Below are 23,145 nucleotides of genomic sequence, written 5' to 3'. Positions count from 1 at the left end.
GCTGGAAATTTCCACCTAGAAAAAACTGGTCAGAAAATGTTCCCGACTTTTCCCCATAGTAAATAGAGAGGAATCCTGCAAGTCTGAAACAACATTTCCCACTAGTAAAAACTTGACACAAATGAGGCCCAATATATATATATATATATATATATATATAATATATGAAATTTTGGAATTTTTTTCTAACTTTTTCAAGTTTGTGCGTGCTGTTCATTTTTCCCATTGATATATATATATATATATATATATATATATATATATATATATATATATAAAAAAAATATATACTAGCTGAGCTGAGTACCCGGCGTTGCCCGGTTTTTCCTTCCTAATCCTTTTTGGGGAGGAAAATAAACAAAGGAGGAAACTTTTGCCTTCATATCCCGACCTCCTCATATATTGTTGTCATATCCCGACCTCCGATCCCGTCCTCCGATCCCGTCCTCCTATCCCGACCTCCTATCCCGACCTCCTATCCCGGAAATTATATGGGAACATACATTTCCCATTAATTTGCATGGGACTTTAAAAAAAAACCTCGACCCTCACAAATGGGGGTAGTTAAGGGTTAAATTAACTATCCTATATTATAAGTGGACATATAAGTAACATGTGTCCAAGTATTTGGGAAATATCTCCAGCCGTTTGGAAGTTATATAGTAACATATATTTCCCATTGACTTGTATGGGACTTTAAACATAAGCCCCGCCCCTGGCAAATGGGGGTGAGTAAGGGTTAAATCACCTATCCTATGTTTGTTGTTGACATATAAGTAACATGTGGCCAAGTGTAATGGTAATATCTTTTGCCGTTTGAAAGTTTTTGTGCAACATACACACATATATATATACATACACACACATATATATACACATACATACATACACACATACATATATACACACACACATATACATACATACATATATACATACACACACATATATATACACATACATATATACATACATACACACACATATACATACATACATACATATACATACATACACACATACATACATATATATACATACACACATATATACATACACACACATATATATACACATACATACATACACACATACATATACACACATACATACATACATACATACACACACATACATACATACACACATACATACATATACATACATACACACACCTACATACATACATACATATATATACATACACACATATATACACATATACATATATACATACACACATATATACACACATACATACATATATACATACATACACACATATATACATACATACACACATATACATACACACATATACATACACATATACACACACATATACATACACATATACACACACACACCTACACACATACATACATATATACACATACACACACACACGTTGAGTTTTATGTATATAGATATATAAATCTATATTGGGAAAATTTTTTTCAGACTTGCAGGATTCCTCTCTATTTACTATGGGGGGAAAATATATATATATATATATATATATATATATATATATATATATATATATTTTTTTTTTATCATGACCTCACAATAACTGTCATGAGAAATAAATAAAAAATATGACAGTAAAATCACTGTTCTTTTTGATGAATTTTTTTTTTTACAATAATTATTATTATTATTATTTTATTTCATCATGACCAGTGGTCTCAAACTGTGGCCTACCAGATGTTGCAAAACTTCAACTCCCAGCATGTCCAGACGCAGCATGTCCAGACGCAGCATGTCCAGACGCAGCATGTCCAGACGCAGCATGTCCAGACAGCCAACAGTTTTGCCACATTTGGTGGTCCACAGCCTTCTGGTAAATAAATATTATTTATTATAATAATAATAATTATTATTATTAATATTAATAAATATATATATATATATATATATGTAGATAGATAGAGATATATAATTTTTTTAATTATTATTGTTTCATCATAACAATCACTGTCTTTCTTGGAAATAAATAATAATAATGATTTATTATTATTATTGTTGATATTCATTCATCATAACAGGACAATCACCGTCCTTCTGAATTATAGGATAGTGATTGTACGGTCATGATATAATAATAATAATAATAATAATAATAATAATAATAATAATAATAATAATAATAATAATAATAAATTATAAATGATTATTATTTCATCATGACAAACACTGTCCTTCTGGGAAATAAATATTATTGTTATTATTATTGATTAAAAAAATATTTATTTCTCAGAAGGACAGTGTTTGTCATGATGAAATAATAATAAATATTATTATTTCATCAGGATAAACACTGTCCTGGAAAATATTATTTATTTTTTATTATCATTATCGTGACAGTACAGTCTTTATACTTCTGGGAAATATTAGTGAATTTCTTTTGGATAGGAATTAGTTTAGAACGTGTTGTTTTTTTTCTTGGTAATTCTCCTTTAATTCTCCTTTGGAAATGTTCTGGATGTTCTTGAATGTTCTGCTGAAGGGCCCCATAAATTGTATCTAATAACAGGATGCCAGGAATGCAGAACATTACCCGGCTCCGTCCTCCCACGTTGTGACATTAGAAAACTATTTACTCTTCCTTTTGTGGAGTCGGGGAAATAAGCGGTAAATTGGGTGTAACCCCAGATCCGTTTACATTACTATTAGTTGAAAGGTCCCTCCAAAGTAATCCCGGAGCTTGGGGGGTTCCCAAAATAATGGCACAGTAGGGCAACGTGTCCAGACTGCTGGGCTCCTTTAGAGGTGTGCAGCATCGGGCAGCTGTCCTGTGGAGGGGGCATAGCACATTTATGAAATCTGGGGCATACAGAGGTATAGTCAAAGCCTCCTGTACCCCTATAGCAGCCCTAAACTTCAGAGGTGGATTCAGAAAGTAAGATAATGTTCTACCCATCACAGATAATGTTCTTCTCCCCCATCACAGATAATGTTCTCCCCCATCACAGATAATGTTTTCCCCCATCACAGATAATGTTCTCCCCCATCACAGACAATGTTCTCCCCCATCACAGATAATGTTCTCCCCCATCACAGACAATGTTCTCCCCCATCACAGATAATGTTCTCCCCCATCACAGATAATGTTCTGCCCCATCACAGATAATGTTCTGCCCCATCACAGATAATGTTCTGCCCCATCACAGATAATGTTCTGCCCCATCACAGATAATGTTCTGCCCCATCACAGATAATGTTCTGCCCCATCACAGATAATGTTTTCCCCCATCACAGATAATGTTCTCCCCCATCACAGACAATGTTCTCCCCCATCACAGATAATGTTCTCCCCCATCACAGACAATGTTCTCCCCCATCACAGATAATGTTCTCCCCCATCACAGATAATGTTCTGCCCCATCACAGATAATGTTCTGCCCCATCACAGATAATGTTCTGCCCCATCACAGATAATGTTCTGCCCCATCACAGATAATGTTCTGCCCCATCACAGATAATGTTCTGCCCCATCACAGACAATGTTCTCCCCCATCACAGACAATGTTCTCCCCCATCACAGACAATGTTCTCCCCCATCACAGACAATGTTCTCCCCCATCACAGACAATGTTCTCCCCCATCACAGATAATGTTCTCCCCCATCACAGATAATGTTCTTCCCATCACAGATAACGTTCTTCTTCCCCATCACAGATAACGTTCTTCTTCCCCATCACAGATAATGTGTTCTCCCCATCACAGATAATGTCCTTCTTCCCCATTGCATATAATGTTCTCTCCCCACAACAGATAATGTTCTCACCCATCACAGATAATGTTCTCACCCATCACAGATAATGTTCTCCTCCTCTCCTGGTCGGGCACTTTATTATTCTACTATACATAGGTGTCCATATTACTCTTTTCCTACGCAATAATTCTGTTTTCATAAGGGAGTTTATTTTTTTTTTGTGACTACAGAATCGTCCCGTTTGTTTTCATAACACTCACGTACGTCTGTCTTTATTTCCGCGCTTACCCCCTCACTAATAATAGGTCTCCATTTGATTTTTTTAGGCGTTCCAAGGAAATAACTTCCACATTCAGCCGTGAAGGATTCGACTCCAGGGCTTAAAGAAATCTCTCTTTTCTGCTGAAGAATCTCGGACGGTTATAGAAACTAAGTCGGAAGATTGAAGTCACATGATCTTTCACTGTACGGAATGCATTATTTTTCTTCCATAGAGACGTGATATGGAATAAGGTGTTTTTTTTGTTAGTTTTTTTGGATTTTTGTTTTTTGGCTTACTATGGAACAGCTCTTGCACCATGTTTGATCTACCTCCTAAGGCTCGGAAATATCATCTGAGATACTTACCAAGTTCATCCATAGTCATTCTTGGCCCGTCGCTTCCCATTGATGGGTAAGATACAGAACAGACACGGTTATGTTATGTTGTGATCCAAATGTTTTGAAGCTTCTTGGAATCGGAGAGAACTATTCTTCTTCCTATGATGCTCTGTATTCGTTGGCATTACCGATTCACCCACCAGAAGAGGACAGTATGGATCCCGCCTCTGCTCTGTGCGGCGGCCATCTTGATCTATTTCTTCTATTTCTGTCCAGACTACTCAAACCCGTTGGATCCTGTCGATTTGTTTGACAAGAACGTATGCTCGTGTGGACTGTGCAAGCCAAAGCCCCTCAGCTCTCCGTGGTTTGAGCAGCATTTCAATGGATCCGTTGAGCCTCTATTAGTAAGAAAGGATCAGGTCATACCCGACCATGTATTAAAATGGTGGCTGGTGAGTATAACTGAACACCGTTAAAGGGTATTTCGCCCAAATGCATCTTATCCCCTATCCAATGCCACGCCCCTCCATTTTTTGTCTATGGGATGACGGCATCACGACCCCTGACGCTCGCTCCAAGCGTTCGGAACAGAATGTTTTGAACGCTGGGGCAGTGGAGTACCCCTTTAACTCTTCATCTTGAATGGGCCAGAGATACTCTATGGGAGCTGAAACCGCCACCTCTCTACTCCAAATGTTTTACCTGGTTATGCACAACCTACCCAGGTGCAGTCGTTTCCTATCACCACCTACCCCTGGTGTCCATTGGGTATTGCCCTATTGGCTCACTCTGCCATCTTTCCTTTTTTTTTTGTCTTATGTGACAGGGCTATGGTGGTTGGCTGTGGAGGAGTGTGGCTTGCAGTTTAAGGTCATCCTGGGTCGGGTGGGTCTGGGGAGTCAGCTGTGGCTATTAAGATAACGTTAACCTGGAGATAGTGAAGAATCTATAGCTGGATCCGGTCAGAACTGTGAGATAAGCCAGTTGTGTAGGATTGGAGGGGAGCCTTAGTGGTGGCCTGGCTGTTTTGGGATATTGGGTGCAGACTGGTGGGTTCAATTGTATAGTGTTGGGTAGGGTAGCATGAATAGTGTACTACCCCAGGAGTGGGACCTGGGGTCCAGAGGAACTGAAACCCTTGAGAGTAAGGCCTTGAGTGTGGAGGAGCCAGGGCCCTTAAAGGGGTACTCCGCCCCTAGACGACATATCCTCTATCCAAAGGATAAGATGTTTGATTGCGGGGGTCCCGCCGCTGGGAACCCCCACAATCTCAGCTGCGGCACCCCAGATGACATCACGGCCATGCCCCCTCAATTCAAGTCTATGGGAGAGGGCGTGACGGCCATCACACCCCCTCTCATAGACTAGCATTGAGGGGGCGTGGCCGTGACATCACAAGCCTCTGGTGCTGCACCCAACACACTAAACGAACCCGACGCTCTAAACACAGGGAGATTGTGGGGGTCCCCATTGGCAGGACTCCTGTGATCAGACATCTTATCCCCAATCCTTTGGATAGGGTATAAGGTGTCTAGGGGCAGAGTACCCCTTTAAGGATTCATTCTTGGATAAAAACATGGCTCTGTATCCCTGCCTGATGCGATTGTGACCCATCTGGAGAATTTTTCAGGATAAATTTTTGTCCCTGGCGGCTGTGAACCTAGACAGTGGTTGAAAAAGGACACTAGACAAAAATGTACACAATGGACCCCATTCAAAGTCAGTGGGACCCATTGGTGTCCGTTGTGCAACAGGCCATGAGTGTCAGTTTTTTTTGCAGATGTGCTGCCCCATTAAACACTGCCTCCCTAGGCACAGGCCAACGTGTGCCTAATGGTAACAACAAGTACAATGCTGTCTGCTCAGTAACATATCGATTAAACCTGTTGTAATTGTTTAATGGTTAATAGTAGCTCATTTATATTTTATAATTGTAATCAGTGTTTTTCATTTTGAAATAATTTCCAGAAACTTCAAGGGTTAAACAACGCAAGTCAACTCCCATGGGTACTAGAGCAACTGTTCAAAGTCATTCCAAGCAGGAACCCTTATGAGGAACAGTATAACCGGCCATGCCGGAGCTGCGCCGTGGTGGGGAATTCTGGCAATCTCAAAGGTGCTCGTCATGGAGCAAAAATTAATTCACATAATTTCATTATCAGGTAACTCAATTTTATTACAGTAATTCTTGCATTAGTTTAGGGCAGTGTTTTCCAAACAGTGTGTCTCCAGCTGTTACAAAACTACAACTTCCAGCATAAGCAACCTAATCTAACCACTCCCAGTATAAGCAATCTAATGATTGCTTCTAAAAGTCCTCTAGAGCAGTGTTTTCCAAACAGTGTGTCTCCAGCTGTTACAAAACTACAACTCCCAACATACCCGGAGAGCCAAAGGCTGGAGACACACTGTTTGGAAAACAGTGCTCTAAGGGACTTTTAGAAGCAATTGTTAGATTGCTTATATTGAACATTGCTATCCTATTGCATATCATTGCTCAATTACATCATCACTCTGCTAGTAGAGACTTACGGAGGCAGACTCTATGAGCAGATTGCCAAGTGGCCACCTTTAGAAGCCTTAACTGCTGCCCGGAAAGCCAATTTGCGCGATCGTTGGTGGTGCAGTGAGAGGGCTTACCTGTCTTAGCAGGCTCGGCCAATAGAGCGCAGATTTCATGGATCAGTGCAGTACATAGGTACTGTACTGATCTGTATGGGCCATCTAATGATTGGTCATAAAAGTCCCCTATGGGGACTAATAAAGTGTTTACAAAAAAAAATTTGTATTAACCCCCACATAAATTAACCCCTTCGATAATAAAACTTTACATAACCCCTATTTTCCCATTTTTTCAAATAAATAGTAAACAAAAAGTAAATAAAAAGTGATCAAAAAGTTTGATCAAATAATACCAGTAAAAATTACAGATTATAGCACAAAAATTAGCAATCATTAAGTCCTGTATATGGAAAAGTAGAGTTATGACTATTAAAAGGCGTGGAGGAAAAAACTAAAGTGCAAAAGCAAAAATGTGCCCAGTCCTTAACCCTTTAAGGACAACGGACGTACATCCTGGTGCGGTGGTACTTAACACAGCAGGACGTACATTAAGTCCTGTACATGACCGCGAGCACAGGACCAGTGCTATCAGCAGCCAGGAACCCTCCGGTCAAGGCGGACATCAGCAATCGCGCTAATGTCCGCCATTAACCCCTCAGATTCTGTGAACAAAACAGAAAACGGCAGTGTCTAATTGGTTATTAAAATGGATGATCCATTTTCCAGGATCCAATCATCCAGCGTGGCGGCCGGAGGTCCCCTCACCTGCTCCAGCCGTCATCCCAGAGTCTTCTGTTCTGCTCTGAGATTGAGCAAACCAGAGCAGTAGATAGCTGATAACACTGATCAGTGCTACACACTATGCATAGCACGGAACAGTATATGAAATCTAATGATTGCTATAAGTAGTTAGGGGACTATAAAAGTGTAAAAAAAAAGTTGTACAAAAATGGGAAAAAGCCCCTCCCCAATAGCTGAAATGGCCCCTTTTTTTTCCTATTTTATAAAAAAAAAAGCATTAGAGAAATTCATAAACATATTTGGTATCGCTACATGCGTAAATGTCCAAAATATCAAAATATAATGTAAAAGATCACGTACGGTGGATGGCGTAAACATAAAAATAAATTTTAAAAATTCTAAATTGCTGCTTTTTGTTACATTTTTATAAAAAAAAAAAACAATAAAAAAAATTGAAAGCGATCAAAAATTTTAATATAAACAAAACTGGTACCAATAAAAGCTGCAGATCATGGCGCAAAAAATGAGCCCTCATACCGCCCCATATATACGGAAAAATGAGAACGTTATAGGTGGTCAGAATAGGGCAATTTTAAATATACAAATTTTCTTGAAATGTTTTTAAAGCGGTAGAATAATAGAAAAGCCTAGAACATGGGGCTCATTTTAACCGTATTGGCCCATAGAATAAAGAAAACGTAATTTTTACCATAAAGTGTACTACGTGAAAACAAAACCTTCCAAAATCTGCTAAATTGAGGTTGTGTTTTCAATTTCACCACATAATTGGTTGCGCCGTACATTTTATGGTAAAATAAGTGATGTCATTACAAAGTACAATTGCTGATGCAAAAAACAAGCGCTCATATGGGTCTGTGGATGGAAATATGAGAGAGTTATGATTTTTAGAAGGCGAGGAGGGAAAAACGAAAATGCAAAAATAAAATTGGCTGCGTCCTTAATGCCAAAATGGGCTGTGTTCTTAAAGTGGCACTCCACTGGAAAACATTTTTTTTTTTTTAATTATTTTTAATCAACTGGTGCCGGAAAGTTAAACAGATTTGTAAATGACTTCTATTAAAAAAATCTTAATCCTTCCAGTACACCTCTGTTCATTTTAGGAACTGTCCAGAGTAGGAGCAAATCCCCATAGAAAACCTATTCTGCTCCAGACAGTTCCTAAAATGGAGAGAGATGTCAGCAGAGAGCACTGTGGTCAGGCAGAAAGGAAATTCAAAAAGAAAATAATTTCCTGTGGATTATACAGCAGCTGATAAGTACTGGAAGGGTTAAGATTTTTATATAGAAGTCATTTACAAATCTGTTTAACTTTCTGGCACCAGTTGACTTTAAAAAAAAATGTTTTCCAGTGGAGTTCCCCTTTAAGGACACAGCCCATTTTGGCCTTAAGGACGCAGCCAATTTTATTTTTGCATTTTTGTTTTTTCTTTCTCACGTTCTAAAAATCATAACTGCTTTATATTTCCATAAAGGGGTACTTCTGTGGAAGAAAAAAATAACAACTTCTCTATAAAAATCTTAATCCTTCCAGTACTTATCAGCTGCTGTATGCTCCACAGGAAGTTGTGTAGTTCTTTCCAGTCTGACCACTGCTGTATGCTCCACAGGAAGTTGTGTAGTGCTCTCTGCTGACAGCTCTGTCCATGTCAGAAAATGTCCATAGTAGTAGCAAATCCCCATAGCAAACCTCTCCTGCTCTGGACAGTTCCTGACATGAACAGAGATGTCAGCAGAGGGCACTGTGGTCAGACTGGAAAGAACTACACAACTTCCTGTGGAGCATACAGCAGCTGATTGGTACAGGAAGGGTTAAGATTTATATATAGAAGTAATTTACAAATCTGTAGAACTTCCTGGCACCAGTTTATTTGAAAGCATTTGTTTTCCAACGGAGTACCCCTTTAGGGGTTAATGGGCGGCACATGTAACGCTGCTGATTATAACATTACTGCAGTTCTGTAATACAGTCTCATAAAATCTGTAAATCCGACCTATTGCAGGATGGCTCGGTGGAGGAGACATAAATAGCAGCGCTTAGTAATAATATCTGTCACGGAGAAGGATTTATTCCGCAGAGCTGGGAACACCCTCGCTAAATTGTCGCCAGATGTTGGCGAGTACAGAAAAACAAAATTGCTAGTTGGGGTTTTTAATAGAAAATTTGCATGATTGGGTCGGTTGTTCCCGGGTGATCACCGGCAGAGGCGGCTGCAAATGACGGCCTATACCCAGCAGTATGAAAAGAAAAAGGGAACAAAATACTTTGGCCCTACCAATATATATAAAATAAAAATATGCTATAAAATTAACATTTATACTGAAGACTATTCTGGTGGAATTGCCGTTATAGTCAGTAAATGAGTAATAAAACTTGTCCGGCAAAAGCTCAAACACAAAGCTCTGGCAAAAATGTATTTAAATAAAATATAAATAAATAAAATATAAATAAATAAATAAAATCTAAAAAAAAAAAAATATATATATATATATATATATATATATATATATATATATATATATATATATATATATATAAAAATATATAAGAAATAAATTAAACATAAAAAATTATTTAAAAAAAAATATAATAAATAATTAAATCAATAAAATATAAAAAATATATATAAATATCTAATTATTTATTTATTATATATTCTTGTTGATACTTTAGTTATTCAATTATATATTTTTCATATATTATTTATTATATATTTATTTAATTATTATATATTCTTGTTTATATTTGATATTATTTAATTATTTAGTATATATTCTTGTCTATATTAATTATTTAATTATTTATTTAATCATTTATTTATTTAATTAAAATATAGACAAGAATATATAATAAATAATTAAATAATAACAAATATAAACAAGAATATATAATAAATAATTAAATAAATAATATATAATAAATAATTAAATAAAATATGAAAAATATATAATTGAATAACTAAAGTATCAACAAGAATATATAATAAATAATTAAATAAATAAAATATAAAAAAATAGTTAATTAAATAAAAAAAATATTATAATAAATTATGATAATATATAATAAATAATTAAATACAAAATAACAACGAGGCTTTATTGTGCAAACCTTGTGGGAGAGGAAAAGCAATGCAATTCAGGAGACTGGATAAGCTGGGTGGCATGCCTGCCACCAAGCATTCCCAATGTCCTGAAGCCCCAGCAGTGATAGGCGGCAGTGCTGCAGTCAAAAGAGCAGGGAAGACGAGCAGCCTTTCACTGCTGGGGCTTCAGGAAACTGGGAAAGCTGGGTGGCACACGTGCCACCCAGCTTTCACAGTTTCCTGAAGCCCCCAGCAGTGATAAGCTGCTCGTCCTCTCTGCTCTTCTCACTGCAACAGTGCTGCCACATAGATGAGGAGGACCTAGTCTTAGCAAAGAAAAAGGGAACAATTTGAAAAAACTATGCTACACCAGTCCTCAGGTTGTGTGTGGTATTGCAGCTCAGTTCCGTTGAAGTGGATAGAGCCAAGTTGTAATGCTGCGAATAACCTGAGGACAGTGGTGGTGCTGTTTTTGGAAGAAATTACCCCTGTTTTTTTCTGTTCCTTAATAACCCCTTTATTGTTATGAGAGATGTTAGTGCACCAATCTCAAATACTTGTAACCTTTCAATAAGAACATTGCTAGGATCTGATATGCCAGCAGGCGACAAGCACCACCCATGTCACTTCCTACCCTTACCGCATCTGAGAGATATCATGGTATTCCAAGAGTTTTGCCGACAGTCCTGCTAGTATATCGCGGCCCCATTCTCTAGCTGCCCTTATATCCTGTACAGGTCTAAATTGTGGGGCCAGAACCTTGAATGGGTTAAAGTGCTATACATGACAGTCCATGCTGGGGGCGCTCTGCAGGAAATGTGCCGCATGACAGATACTAAAGAGCCGATGAATCTCCTTCCTGGCCTGTCCACTTGTGCTTTTCACTGTGCATCGTGTACTGAGTCCCCGTATTTACACAAAACTGTAGAATCCGTTCACACTACAGAAATAACAGACGCGGAGGCGTAAAAGGTTTATTAAAGGAGAACTCCACTGGAAAACATTTTTTTTCTAAATCAATTGGTGCCAGAAAGTTAAACAGATCTGTAAAATACTTCTATTAAAAAATCTTAAGTACTGGAAGGATTATCAGCTGCTGTATGCTCCACAGGAAGTTCTTTTCTTTTTGAATTTCCTTTCTGTCTGACCACAGTGCTCTATGCTGACACCTCTGTCCATGTCAGGAACTGTCCAGAGTTGAAGAAAATCCCCATAGCAAACCTCTCCTGCTCTGGGACAGTTCCTGATATAGACAGAGGTGGCAGCAGAGAGCACTGTGGTCAGTCAGAAAGGAAATTTAAAAAGAAAATAACTTCCTGTGGAGCATATAACAGCTAATAAGTACTGGAACGATTAAGATTTTTTAATAGAAGTAATTTACAAATCTGTTTAACTTTCTGGCACCAGTTGATTTAAAAATAAACGTTTTCCAGTGGCGTACCCCTTTAAAGGAGAACTGAAGCACAGCAAAAGGATAAGAAGGTGGTTAGTATGTACAAATAAGAACTGAATACTGAATATACACGGAGGGCTAGGGGGCCCTGATCTGCCCCCATCACCTCATTAAAGGGGTACTCCAGCACTTTAAGGGTCTATTCACACGTACAGTATTCTGCGCAGATTTGATGCACAGGATTTCGAGCCGTGTTCAATCATTCAGTTTACATTGAAATCTGCAGCAGAAAATCCTGCGCATAATACTGTACGTGTGAATAGACCCTTAAGGAGAAATCCAGAGAAAATAAACGTATCCCTAATCCATAGAATAGGGAATAAGTAGCTGATCATGGGGGTCCGACCACTGGGACCCCCCACGCGATCTCCGGAACGGGAGCTGGGCGCTCAGGAGCAGGTGCTGCAGGCGGCACGCACTCAATTCGTTACTATGGGAGCTCTGAAATTGGCGCTCCCATAGAAATGAATGGAGGGCTTGCCATCTACCATTAGAGCCAGGGTCCTGTCTCTGAGATCCCACAGCAGTCGGACCCCCATAGAAATGAATGGTGTGGTGACTAACGGTAGAGCCAAGGTCCAGTCTCAGTGATCCCCCAGCAGTCGGACCCCCGCGATCAGCTACTTATCCCCTACCACTAGTTTCTGATCATGGGGGTCCTACTATGGCCCATACGCCATCACCCTCACCCACGCCATAGGGTCCTGCCTCTCCTCTGCATGAAGTGGTGGGGTCTATGGGAGCGCCAAAGATACCCACACGGCTACCTACCTTGTCTTTAAGAAACGTTTTTATAGTATTTTCTTTTCTTTCTACCATCTTTTTACATGCTGTCGTCTACATCATCTCTCATGTTCTATCTCTGACCAGAATGAATGGCGCTCGCACCTCCGGCTTTGAGGACGACGTTGGCTCCAGGACAACCCACCATTTTATGTACCCAGAGAGTGCCATGCATCTCCCACCCGGAGTTCACTTGGTCCTGGTCCCTTTTAAACTCCAAGACATAAAGTGGATTACAAGCGCCCTCTCTACGGGAGAGATAAAGTTGTAAGTAGACATATGAACCAGACGTATAAAGGGGGCCTCTGACACCTCTGGGGTATGAATAAAACTGACAATAAAGCCCTGGAACTTCCCACCCAAAGTGGACGGGGGGGGGGGGGGGCTCCTCTTCATCAGATAAAATGGGTTATGTCACCAATTTTAGAGGCTCTGAAGCCTTGAAAAGCGTTAAAGGGGTACTCCCGTGGAATTTTTTTTTTTTTTAATCAACTGGTGCCAGAAAGTTAAACAGATTTGTAAATCGCTTCTATTAAAAAATCTTCATTCTTCCAGTACTTTTTAGGGGCTGTATACTAAAGAGAAATCCAAAAAAGAAATGCATTTCCTCTGATGTCCTGATCACAGTGCTCTCTGCTGACCTCTGCTGTCCATTTTAGGAACTGTCCAGAGCCGGAGAAAATCCCCATAGCAAACATATGCTGCTCTGGACCGTTCCTAAAGTGGACAGCAGAAGAGGGCACTGTGGTCATGACATCAGAGGAAATGCATTTCTTTTTTGGATTTCTCTTTAGTATACAGCCCCTAAAAGGTACTGGAAGGATTAAGATTTTTAATAGAAGTTATTTACAAATCTCACATAGAAGAAAGAGATCGCACTCGCCAATCCTGAGCAATCGTGCATTATTTCGTGCAGTGAACGGGGGGGGTTACATCTTCAAAAGGCAGGTGAAGGAACGACACGTGTTTTGCGCTACAAGCGCATCGTCTGGTTCTGCTTTCAGAATGGGAGTCTGCTTCTTATATCTACAAAAACTTCCCCCAGTAATTACTTCACATGACCATCCAATTTAGTTCAACCAATAGGTAGAACTTACCTGTGATTACGTCTGCAGCTTGGTCCTCCTCGTTCACGCGTCATCTCCCCACTACGAGCCCCCACTCCTCCCTTCTCCAAACGAGAACAAGTTCTCATTGGTTCAGGGGGAGTGACGACACCAGCGGTACGACTGCATCTCCCGTTGCGCGGCTACGGTGGGCTCAGCTGCTGCGGACATCCAACAGGTAAGTAAAATAATATAATATTTCACCTAGTAAATTCTAGGTCCACAAGGGTCTCGACTGCCGAAACAATTCTCCGATAAATCCCACAGTTCGAGACGGCGCAATCCGGACACGGCGACAGGTAACTCCGCCCACCCCCAGAGGAGAACCCCTGATAGGGTGAGCTGCGCCGGCATCACTGAAGTGCTGAACGCACCGTCCGGCTGTTAAGGAACATCGGAGATATCGGCCTAACAGAGAACCCTGCAGGACGGGCATGTGCAAAGTATATAGAGGGAATACACAATATACCAAAATAATAAAGGCGCAGATAATACCATTCGTCAAGTACATACACATTATAAACAGATGTATCAAAGTGACAAGTTATTAGAACAGAACTTTTCCTGCATATTAAAGAGTATTAAGTCTATCCCAATTCATAATTCATAAGAAGACAGACATGTCTGTTGTGTCATTGAGACTAGAGATGAGCGAACTTACAGTAAATTCGATTCATCACGAACTTCTCGGCTCGGCAGTTGATGACTTATCCTGCATAAATTAGTTCAGCTTTCAGGTGCTCCGGTGGCTGGAGACTCTTTCCTAGGACTGTATCCACCTTTTCCAGCTACCGGAGCACCTGAAAGCTGAACTAATTTATGCAGGATAAGTCATCAACTGCCGAGCCGAGAAGTTCGTGACGAATCGAATTTACTGTAAGTTCTCTCATCTCTAATTGAGACCCAGAGGTCCTTCTGCCTCAGTCCTCAAAATCCATTTCGCCTCACATTGGAGGAACAGTTTTTGTCGGTCGCCTCCGCTGGAAGGTACAGGCACTAATTAAAGACCTGCAAAACGCAGACATGATTGATCCCCTTCATATTGTTTTTGAATATGTTCAATCAGACGAGGTGATCTGGTGCCCGTGCGGATCGATCTACAATGCTCTCTAATCCTCACGTATAGATATCTAATGGTTTTCCCAATGTAGAAGAATCCGCACGGGCGCCGGATCACGTAAACCACAACCTTGCCTTAACATGTAATAAATCGTCTGATGAAACAATCAATTCCTCCTAAATTTACAAATTTGCTTTGCATGTTCATCGAGCAATGTGTACAATACCCGCACTTGACATTTCCCTGGGGTTTAGCTTTGCTATCCAATTAATTCCGAGAGTTTCTCTGAACTGATTAGACCCCAGTTCACTACCTAGTGGGAACCTTCTTATACAGAATCACTTTCCAGCGGAGGCCAGTACATCCTCACTGCTTTTTCTATGGCTAAATCCATATCCGTGTGTTTAAATGAAAAGGCAAACTTTTTCAGTGTTTCTTTTTTGGTTTTCTTGCTTAATAATTGTTCTCTTTTTAGTTTTTATATATATATATATATATATATATATATATATATATATATATATATATATAATTAAATTAGTTTTATTGTTTGCACTGGCCATATATGTGTATTTATAATGAATTTTGTACTGCTAATTAATGTAATTTTTTATATGAATTAATCATTGTGATGTCCTAACAATGTGGCCACTCCCCCATAGCTTGGTGTCATTTTGTAATGTATTTATGCCCTGCAAATATGTATATGTATCTGAGGAAGGGGGATATGCCCCCCGAAACGTGTAACTTCTGTTATAATAAATAATTTTAATAACCCTGGACTTGTTTCGGACTGTGTCTTCTCCATTGTTCTCTAATTCTGGGTTTAGACAGATAAATAAATCTGCGCCAATGTCTGTGATATTCTGCAGTCTGACTAGTAATGTTTTGTACATTTTGTTAATTCGCCTTGTGTTTATTTTCCCCTTTAAGTACATACACAAGAGTGAAGCAGTTCATTCATGTGGATAAAGATAAGGTGAGCTTTTATTTAACATTCATTCATAATCCTTTATCTCCATGTTATGTTATTGTATACTAGCAGAGTACATGGCCAGGTCTACCTACCTAAACCATGTGGGAGAATAAGAGCAAAAATTACAGTCCCGTCCTCATGTCTCGTCCTCCTGTCCCCTCCTCCTGTCCCCCTCCTCCTGTCCCCTCCTCCTGTCCCCCTCCTCCTGTCCCCCTCCTCCTGTCCCCCCTCCTCCTGTCCCCCTCCTCCTGTCCCCCCTCCTCCTGTCCCCCTCCTCCTGTCCCCCTCCTCCTGTCCCCCTCCTCCTGTCCCCCCCTCCTCCTGTCCCCCCCTCCTCCTGTCCCCCCCTCCTCCTGTCCCCCCTCCTCCTGTCCCCCCCTCCTCCTGTCCCCCCCTCCTCCTGTCCCCCCCCTCCTCCTGTCCCCCCCCCCCTCCTCCTGTCCCCCCCCTCCTCCTGTCCCCCCCTCCTCCTGTCCCCCCCTCCTCCTGTCCCCCCCCTCCTCCTGTCCCCCCCCCTCCTCCTGTCCCCCCCCCTCCTCCTGTCCCCCCCTCCTCCTGTCCCCCCCCTCCTCCTGTCCCCCCCTCCTCCTGTCCCCCCCTCCTCATGTCTCCCGTCCTCATGTCCCCCCCTCCTCTTGTCCCCCCCCCTCCTCTTGTCCCCCCCCCCTCCTCTTGTCCCCCCCCCCTCCTCTTGTCCCCCCCCCCTCCTCTTGTCCCCCCCCCTCCTCTTGTCTCCCCCCCTCCTCTTGTCTCCCCCCTCCTCTTGTCTCCCCCTCATGTCCCCTCCTCCTGAGGTCATGGGAGTCATTGTTGCTTTTCCTCTCTCTCTCATGGTTTAGGTAGGAGGACCGGGTACTCAGCTAGTACTAATACAATTTGTTCCTCGCACATCATTTCAGGTATTAATATTCAACCCGGCATTTTTTAAATACATCCACGATAACTGGACCAATCACCACGGGAAGTATCCGTCTACTGGAATGCTGGCGCTCTTTTTTGCCTTACATGTATGTGATGAGGTAAGTTCTATCCAACTACAAGTCCCAATAACCTGATAAACGTATAGTCACAGACTTCCAGGAGTTTTCTGGGCTTACAGCATAGACATTTTACCTCCAGAGGTTCCCTTCCTGTCTATCTAAGATGAAAAAATAGAGCTAATTTCTTCCAGAAACAGCGTTACCCCCTGCTCAGTTCTATTGACGTGAACGGAGCCAAGTTGCAATACCACACACCACCTGTAGGGTTGCGCTGTTTATGTAGGTAATCTGCTCTGTCTTTCTAATCCTAGAGAACACAGAACTGGATTCTGGCAGAAGATTAGGTGTGTGGGTGAGCGCTTGTGTCCGCAGCATATGACATAAGCGCCGATCCCTGATCATTTTGAACGGCGCAGATCCTCTGAGGACATTTTTCACAGAATTTTCTCAGTGTGAGCTAAATCTGCCATAGGTTAGGTTCACAATGCGGAATTTCCACAGTGGACGTTCCAGCGTGGGAGTTCCGGATTTCCCTCTCTCTGCCTTCTGCCCACAGAATCTCTTCCCAGAATTCCTCTAGGGGGATATTCCAAAGTGTGAATGGGCCCTAAAGGGGGAATCTGTGTGGAATCTTCCTAACATGACTCGCTAAGAACGTACCCAGATCCACCAATCACACAGCAACATAAATGGGCACTGTCAGATCCAAATACTTTTTATATGTTGTTTCTGATGAAAATGAAAGACCTTTTGTAATATGATCGTTTAAAAAATGTTGAATATTTAATAAAGAAAATGGCTTCTGAAAATCCCACCACTAGGGGTCCCTATACCTACTGGGACACTAACCAGTCCTGCAGCAGCATCAGGCTTGTCTATGAGTAATTGACAAGAGATGACTACGGACAAGGCTGCATAAAGACACACCAATCACATCCCACCACCACGAGAGAGGGACACGCCCCCTCTCACCACACACCAATCACCTCCCACCACCACAAGGGAGGGACACGCCCCCTCCCACCACCACGAGAGCGACACGCCCCCTCCCACCACACGCCAATCACATCCCACTACAACAAGAGAGGGACACGCCCCCTCCCACCACACACCAATCACATCCCACCACCACGGGAGAGGGACACGCCCCCTCCCACCACACACCAATCACCTCCCACCACCACAAGGGAGGGACACGCCCCCTCCCACCACCACGAGAGGGACACGCCCCCTCCCACCACACACCAATCACATCCCACCACCACAAGAGAGGGACACGCCCCCTCCCACCACACACCAATTACCTCCCACCACCACAAGAGAGGGCTACGCCCCCACCCACCACACACCAATTACCTCCCACCACCACAAGAGGGACATGCCCCCTCCCACCACACACCAATCACCACCCACCACCACGGGAGGGACACTCCCATCTTCCCCCTGTGTGTCAGTTATTAATGTCCCCCATCTTCCCCCTGTGTGTCAGTTATTAATGTCCTCATCTTCTTCCTGTGTGCCAGTTATTAATGTCCTCATCTTCTTCCTGTGTGTCAGTTATTAATGTCCTCATCTTCTTCCTGTGTGTCAGTTATTAATGTCCCCATCTTCCCCCTGTGTGTCAGTTATTAATGTCCTCATCTTCTTCCTGTGTGCCAGTTATTAATGTCCCCATCTTCCCCCTGTGTGTCACATCTCCTCCTGTGCCCGATAGCTGGTCATCAGGTCCCAGGAGTTGTAGTTTGGAGACCTCTGCACAGATAGTAGAGACCTGATTGAGACGTAAGTGAAGCCGACGTTTCATATTTCTTCATTTATCTATGTAATTGATTTGTTGTTGTTGTTTCCTGTAGATATCAGTATTTGGTTTTGGTGCCGACCAGAAAGGGAATTGGCACCACTACTGGGAAAACAACAGATTCGCCGGAGCCTTTAAATTTACTGGTGTCCACAATGCGGAGTTCGAGTCAAAACTCATCGCTGCGTTGGCTCAGGAAGGAAGATTGAAATTCTACAGATAACGCACATGAAATGATAAAAAATATCATGTTTTCTACTTTGATAATATAAAGAAAAAATTTATATGAAATAAAAAATTTTTTTTTTTGAAGATTTGATTTATTGGGGTCTCAGAGCTGAGACCTTCACTGATTATTACAATGAGCAGGGAGAAGCGCACAGCAGCGCCTTTCACTCCCCGATTATCAGTGATCTCAGATCTGGGGAGTGAAGGGCGCTACTGTGCGTTTCTCCCTGCTCATTGTAATAATCAGTGAAGGTCTGTGGTAATTTTCCAAAACCGCAGCATGTTGAGGCAATGGCGTTCGTTTTGTTTTTTCGGCAAAAATCTTGGCATTCCTCCCCCCCATAGAAGTCTAGTCTATGGGAGACAAAAATAAATTCCATAAAAAAGCCATGTGGGTTGAGTATTGGATTTTTCTCTGGTGTCGTTCCCCCCCATTTCTTTAATGGAACCCCCCCCCCCCATTTCTTTAATGGAAAGCCCCAGCAGCCGTCATGTCCCCTCCCATAGACATTGAGGGGGTGTGGTGTGACGTCAGAGGGGGCACGGGTGGGGATGTCAGGACCCTTGCAGCCAGCACCCAGCGTTTGGAATGAAATGCAGGGAGTGTGGAGCATGGCAGTTTTTTTTATCTCTAAGATAAAAATTTTCCCCCATTTTTAAGTCCCCCTAGGGCAATGTTTTCCAAACAGTGTGCCTCCGGCTGTTGCAGAATTGCAACCAGCCAAAGGCTGTCCGGGCATGCTGAAAGTTGTAGTTTGGCAACAGCTGGAGGCACCCTGATTGGGAAACTCTGACTCAGTCAGAAGGACAATTGACCCAGAAAACAAACAGAAGTGAAGAAAATCGGACATGAGACCCTCAGATTGTCAATACGTTAGACTTGGGTAACTACTTTTTTTTTTCTCCCAGGGCTCGTAAAAAAGCTCCACAATTTTTATGCATTAAGTGTTTTGGCATTTATTCTCTTTTTTTTATCTGGACAATATCGGACATGCTTTTTTCTAAAAAAAAAAAAAAAAACAACAACAAATCGATGGAGGGCAGTCTGAGAGAAGGGCATGGAGGGCAGTCTGTGAGAGAAGGGCATGGAAGGATAAAGGAGCCTAGTCAGTGACAGAGAGGACAGGCGGTGGGGAATAAGGGGCATGGAGGGCAGTCTGTGAGAGAGAGGGGGCATGGAGCGCAGTCTGTAAGGGAGAAGAGGCTGCAACGTAGTGTGTGAGACAGGGAACCTCCATTCAAGCCTCCATCCTGTGTTCTGTTCTCTAGTACGGCCCCTGACCGCACATACATGGAGGGCAGTCTGTGAGAGAGGGGACATGGAAGGCAGTCTGTGAGAGAGGGGGCATGGAGGGCAGTCTGTGAGAGGGGGTATAGAGGGCCGTCTGTGAGAGTGGGGACATGGAAGGCAGTCTGTGAGAGGGGGTATGGAGGGCAGTCTGTGAGAGTGGGGACATGGAAGGCAGTCTGTGAGAGAGGGGACATGGAGGGCAGTCTGTGAGAGAGGGGACATGGAAGGCAGTCTGTGAGAGAGGGGGCATGGATGGCAGTCTGTGAGAGAGGGCATGGAGGGCAGTCTGTGAGGATAAAGGAGCCTAGTCAGTGAGAGGAGGCATGGAGGGTAGTCTGTGAGAGAGGGGGCATGGAGGGCAGTCTGTGAGAGAGGGGGCATGGATGGCAGTCTGTGAGAGAGGGCATGGAGGGCAGTCTGTGAGGATAAAGGAGCCTAGTCAGTGAGAGGAGGCATGGAGGGTAGTCTGTGAGAGGGGGGGCATGGAAGGCAGTCTGTGAGAGAGGGGGCATGGAGGGCAGTCTGTGAGAGAGGGGACATGGAGGGCAGTCTGTGAGAGACGGGGCATGGAAGGCAGTCTTTGAGAGAGAGGGCATGGAAGGGGGTCTGTGAGAGAGGGCATGGAGGGCAGTCTGTGAGGATAAAGGACCCTAGTCAGTGAGAGAGAGGAGGCATGGAGGGCAGTCTGAGAGAGAGGGGGCATGGAAGGCAGTCTGTGAGAGAATGCATGAAAGGCAGTCTGTGAGAGAGGGGGCATGGAGGGCAGTCTGTGAGAGAGGGGGCATGGAGGACAGTCTGTGAGAGAGGGGGCATGGATGACAGTCTGTGAGAGAGAACATGGAAGGCAGTCTGTGAGAGAAGGGGCATGGAGGGCAGTCTGTGAGAGAGGGGGCATGGAGGGCAGTCTATGAGAGTGGGGACATGGAAGGCAGTCTGTGAGAGAGGGGACATGGAGGGCAGTCTGTGAGAGAGGGGACATGGAGGGCAGTCTGTGAGAGAGGGGACATGGAGGGCAGTCTGTGAGAGAGGGGACATGGAGGGCAGTCTGTGAGAGAGTGGACATGGAGGGCAGTCTGTGAGAGAGGGGACATGGAGGGCAGTCTGTGAGAGAGTGGACATGGAAGGCAGTCTGTGAGAGAGTGGACATGGAGGGCAGTCTGTGAGAGAGTGGACATGGAAGGCAGTCTGTGAGAGAGGGCATGGAGGGCAGTCTGTGAGGATAAAGGGCCCTAGTCAGTGAGAGAGAGGAGGCATGGAGGGCAGTCTGTGAGAGAGGGGGCATGAAAGGCAGTCTGTGAGAGTGGGGACATGGAGGGCAGTCTGTGAGAGAGGGGGCATGAAAGGCAGCCTGTGAGAGGTCATGGAGGGCAAGCTGTGAGAGAGGGGGCATGGAGGGCAGTCTGTGAGAGAGGGGGCATGAAAGGCAGTCTGTGAGAGTGGGGACATGGAGGGCAAGCTGTGAGAGAGGGGGCATGGAGGTAAGTCTGTGAGAGAGGGGGCATGAAAGGCAGCCTGTGAGAGAGGTCATGGAGGGCAAGCTGTGAGAGAGGGGGCATGGAGGGCAGTCTGTGAGGATAAAGGAGCCTAGTCAGTGAGAGAGAGGAGGCATGGAGGACAGGCTGTGGGGAATAAGGGGAATTGGAGGGCAGTCTGAGAGAGAAGGGACATGGAGGGCAGTCTGTGAGAGGGGGCATGGAAGGCAGTCTGTGAGAGAGGGGACATGGAGGGCAGTCTGTGAGAGGGGGCATGGAAGGCAGTCTGTGAGAGAGGGGGCATGGAGGGCAGTCTGTGAGAGAGGGGGCATGGAGGGCAGTCTGTGAGAGAGGGGGCATGGAGGGCAGTCTGTGAGAGAGGGGGCATGGAGGGCAGTCTGTGAGAGAGGGGGCATGGAGGGCAGTCTGTGAGAGAGGGGACATGGAGGGCAGTCTGTGAGAGAGGGGACATGGAGGGCAGTCTGTGAGAGAGGGGGCATGGAGGGCAGTCTGTGAGAGAGGGGGCATGGAGGGCAGTCTGTGAGAGAGGGGACATGGAGGGCAGTCTGTGAGAGAGGGGACATGGAAGGCAGTCTGTAAGGGAGAAGAGGCTGGAACATAGTGTGTGAGAGAGGGGACCTCCCTTTCGCCTCCATTCAAGCCTCCACCCTGTGTTCTATTCTCCAGCGTGGCCCCTGACCTCCCATCCGTCCGGCCTCCTGTCTTTCTCACTTACAGATCATGTTCTTACACCTCTGGTCAGTAATCATAGCCTTAAAGGAAAACGGTCACCCGCACTATAACACGATACACCGGTCATAGTGCGGGTGAACAGGAAACCGATGCGGGGTCTCGGACTGCTATAAACTACCTGCAGTCCGGAGCCCCGATCCTCCAGAGGTCCCCTCTTCCAGTGTGGACTTGCACTTTGAGGTGGGCCCACGGGCTGGATTTAAATATTCATAAGTGGCGGTGACATGAGTGCTCGTGCCTACTGAGCACTCACGTGACCGGCACTTATGAATATTTAAATCTAGCCAGCGGGCCCGCCTCAAAGCGCAAGTCCACGCTGGAAGAGGGGGACCTCTGGAGGATCGGGGCTCCGGACTGCAGGTAGGTATAGCAGTCCGAGACCCCGCCTTGGCCTCCTGTTCACCTGCACTCGAACCCGGTGTAACGTGTTATAGTGCGGGTAAACAGGTGACTGTTTTCCTTTAAAGGGAACTCCTGTAATTAAAATATTTTATATTGTGGGTAAAAATAAAAAACATAT

General features: G+C 43.7%; 1 protein-coding gene across 6 annotated transcripts in view; it reads left to right on the top strand.

Moving 5' to 3' along the window:
- LOC130296685 (CMP-N-acetylneuraminate-beta-galactosamide-alpha-2,3-sialyltransferase 2-like) overlaps nt 1-19,491 on the top strand; it is a 74,740-nt gene extending 55,249 nt beyond the window's left edge. For 5 of the 6 annotated variants that reach the window (XM_056548494.1, XM_056548497.1, XM_056548498.1 and 2 more), the window contains 6 exons: nt 4,045-4,773; nt 6,290-6,483; nt 13,049-13,228; nt 16,061-16,106; nt 17,003-17,122; nt 18,937-19,491. In XM_056548494.1, coding sequence (XP_056404469.1) covers nt 4,480-4,773; nt 6,290-6,483; nt 13,049-13,228; nt 16,061-16,106; nt 17,003-17,122; nt 18,937-19,104 — 1,002 coding nt within the window. In that variant the 5' untranslated portion in view covers nt 4,045-4,479 and the 3' untranslated portion in view covers nt 19,105-19,491. Of the gene's footprint in view, nt 1-1,683; nt 1,844-4,044; nt 4,774-6,289; nt 6,484-13,048; nt 13,229-16,060; nt 16,107-17,002; nt 17,123-18,936 lie in introns of all 6 variants that reach the window. The other variant, XM_056548495.1, reaches the window with a different exon arrangement.
- Nucleotides 19,492-23,145: the final 3,654 nt, after the last annotated feature.

Source organism: Hyla sarda, chromosome 12, assembly GCF_029499605.1.
Source record: "Hyla sarda isolate aHylSar1 chromosome 12, aHylSar1.hap1, whole genome shotgun sequence".
NCBI classification, from domain to species: Eukaryota; Metazoa; Chordata; class Amphibia; order Anura; family Hylidae; genus Hyla; species Hyla sarda.
This window is presented reverse-complemented; position numbering and strand designations above follow the sequence as displayed.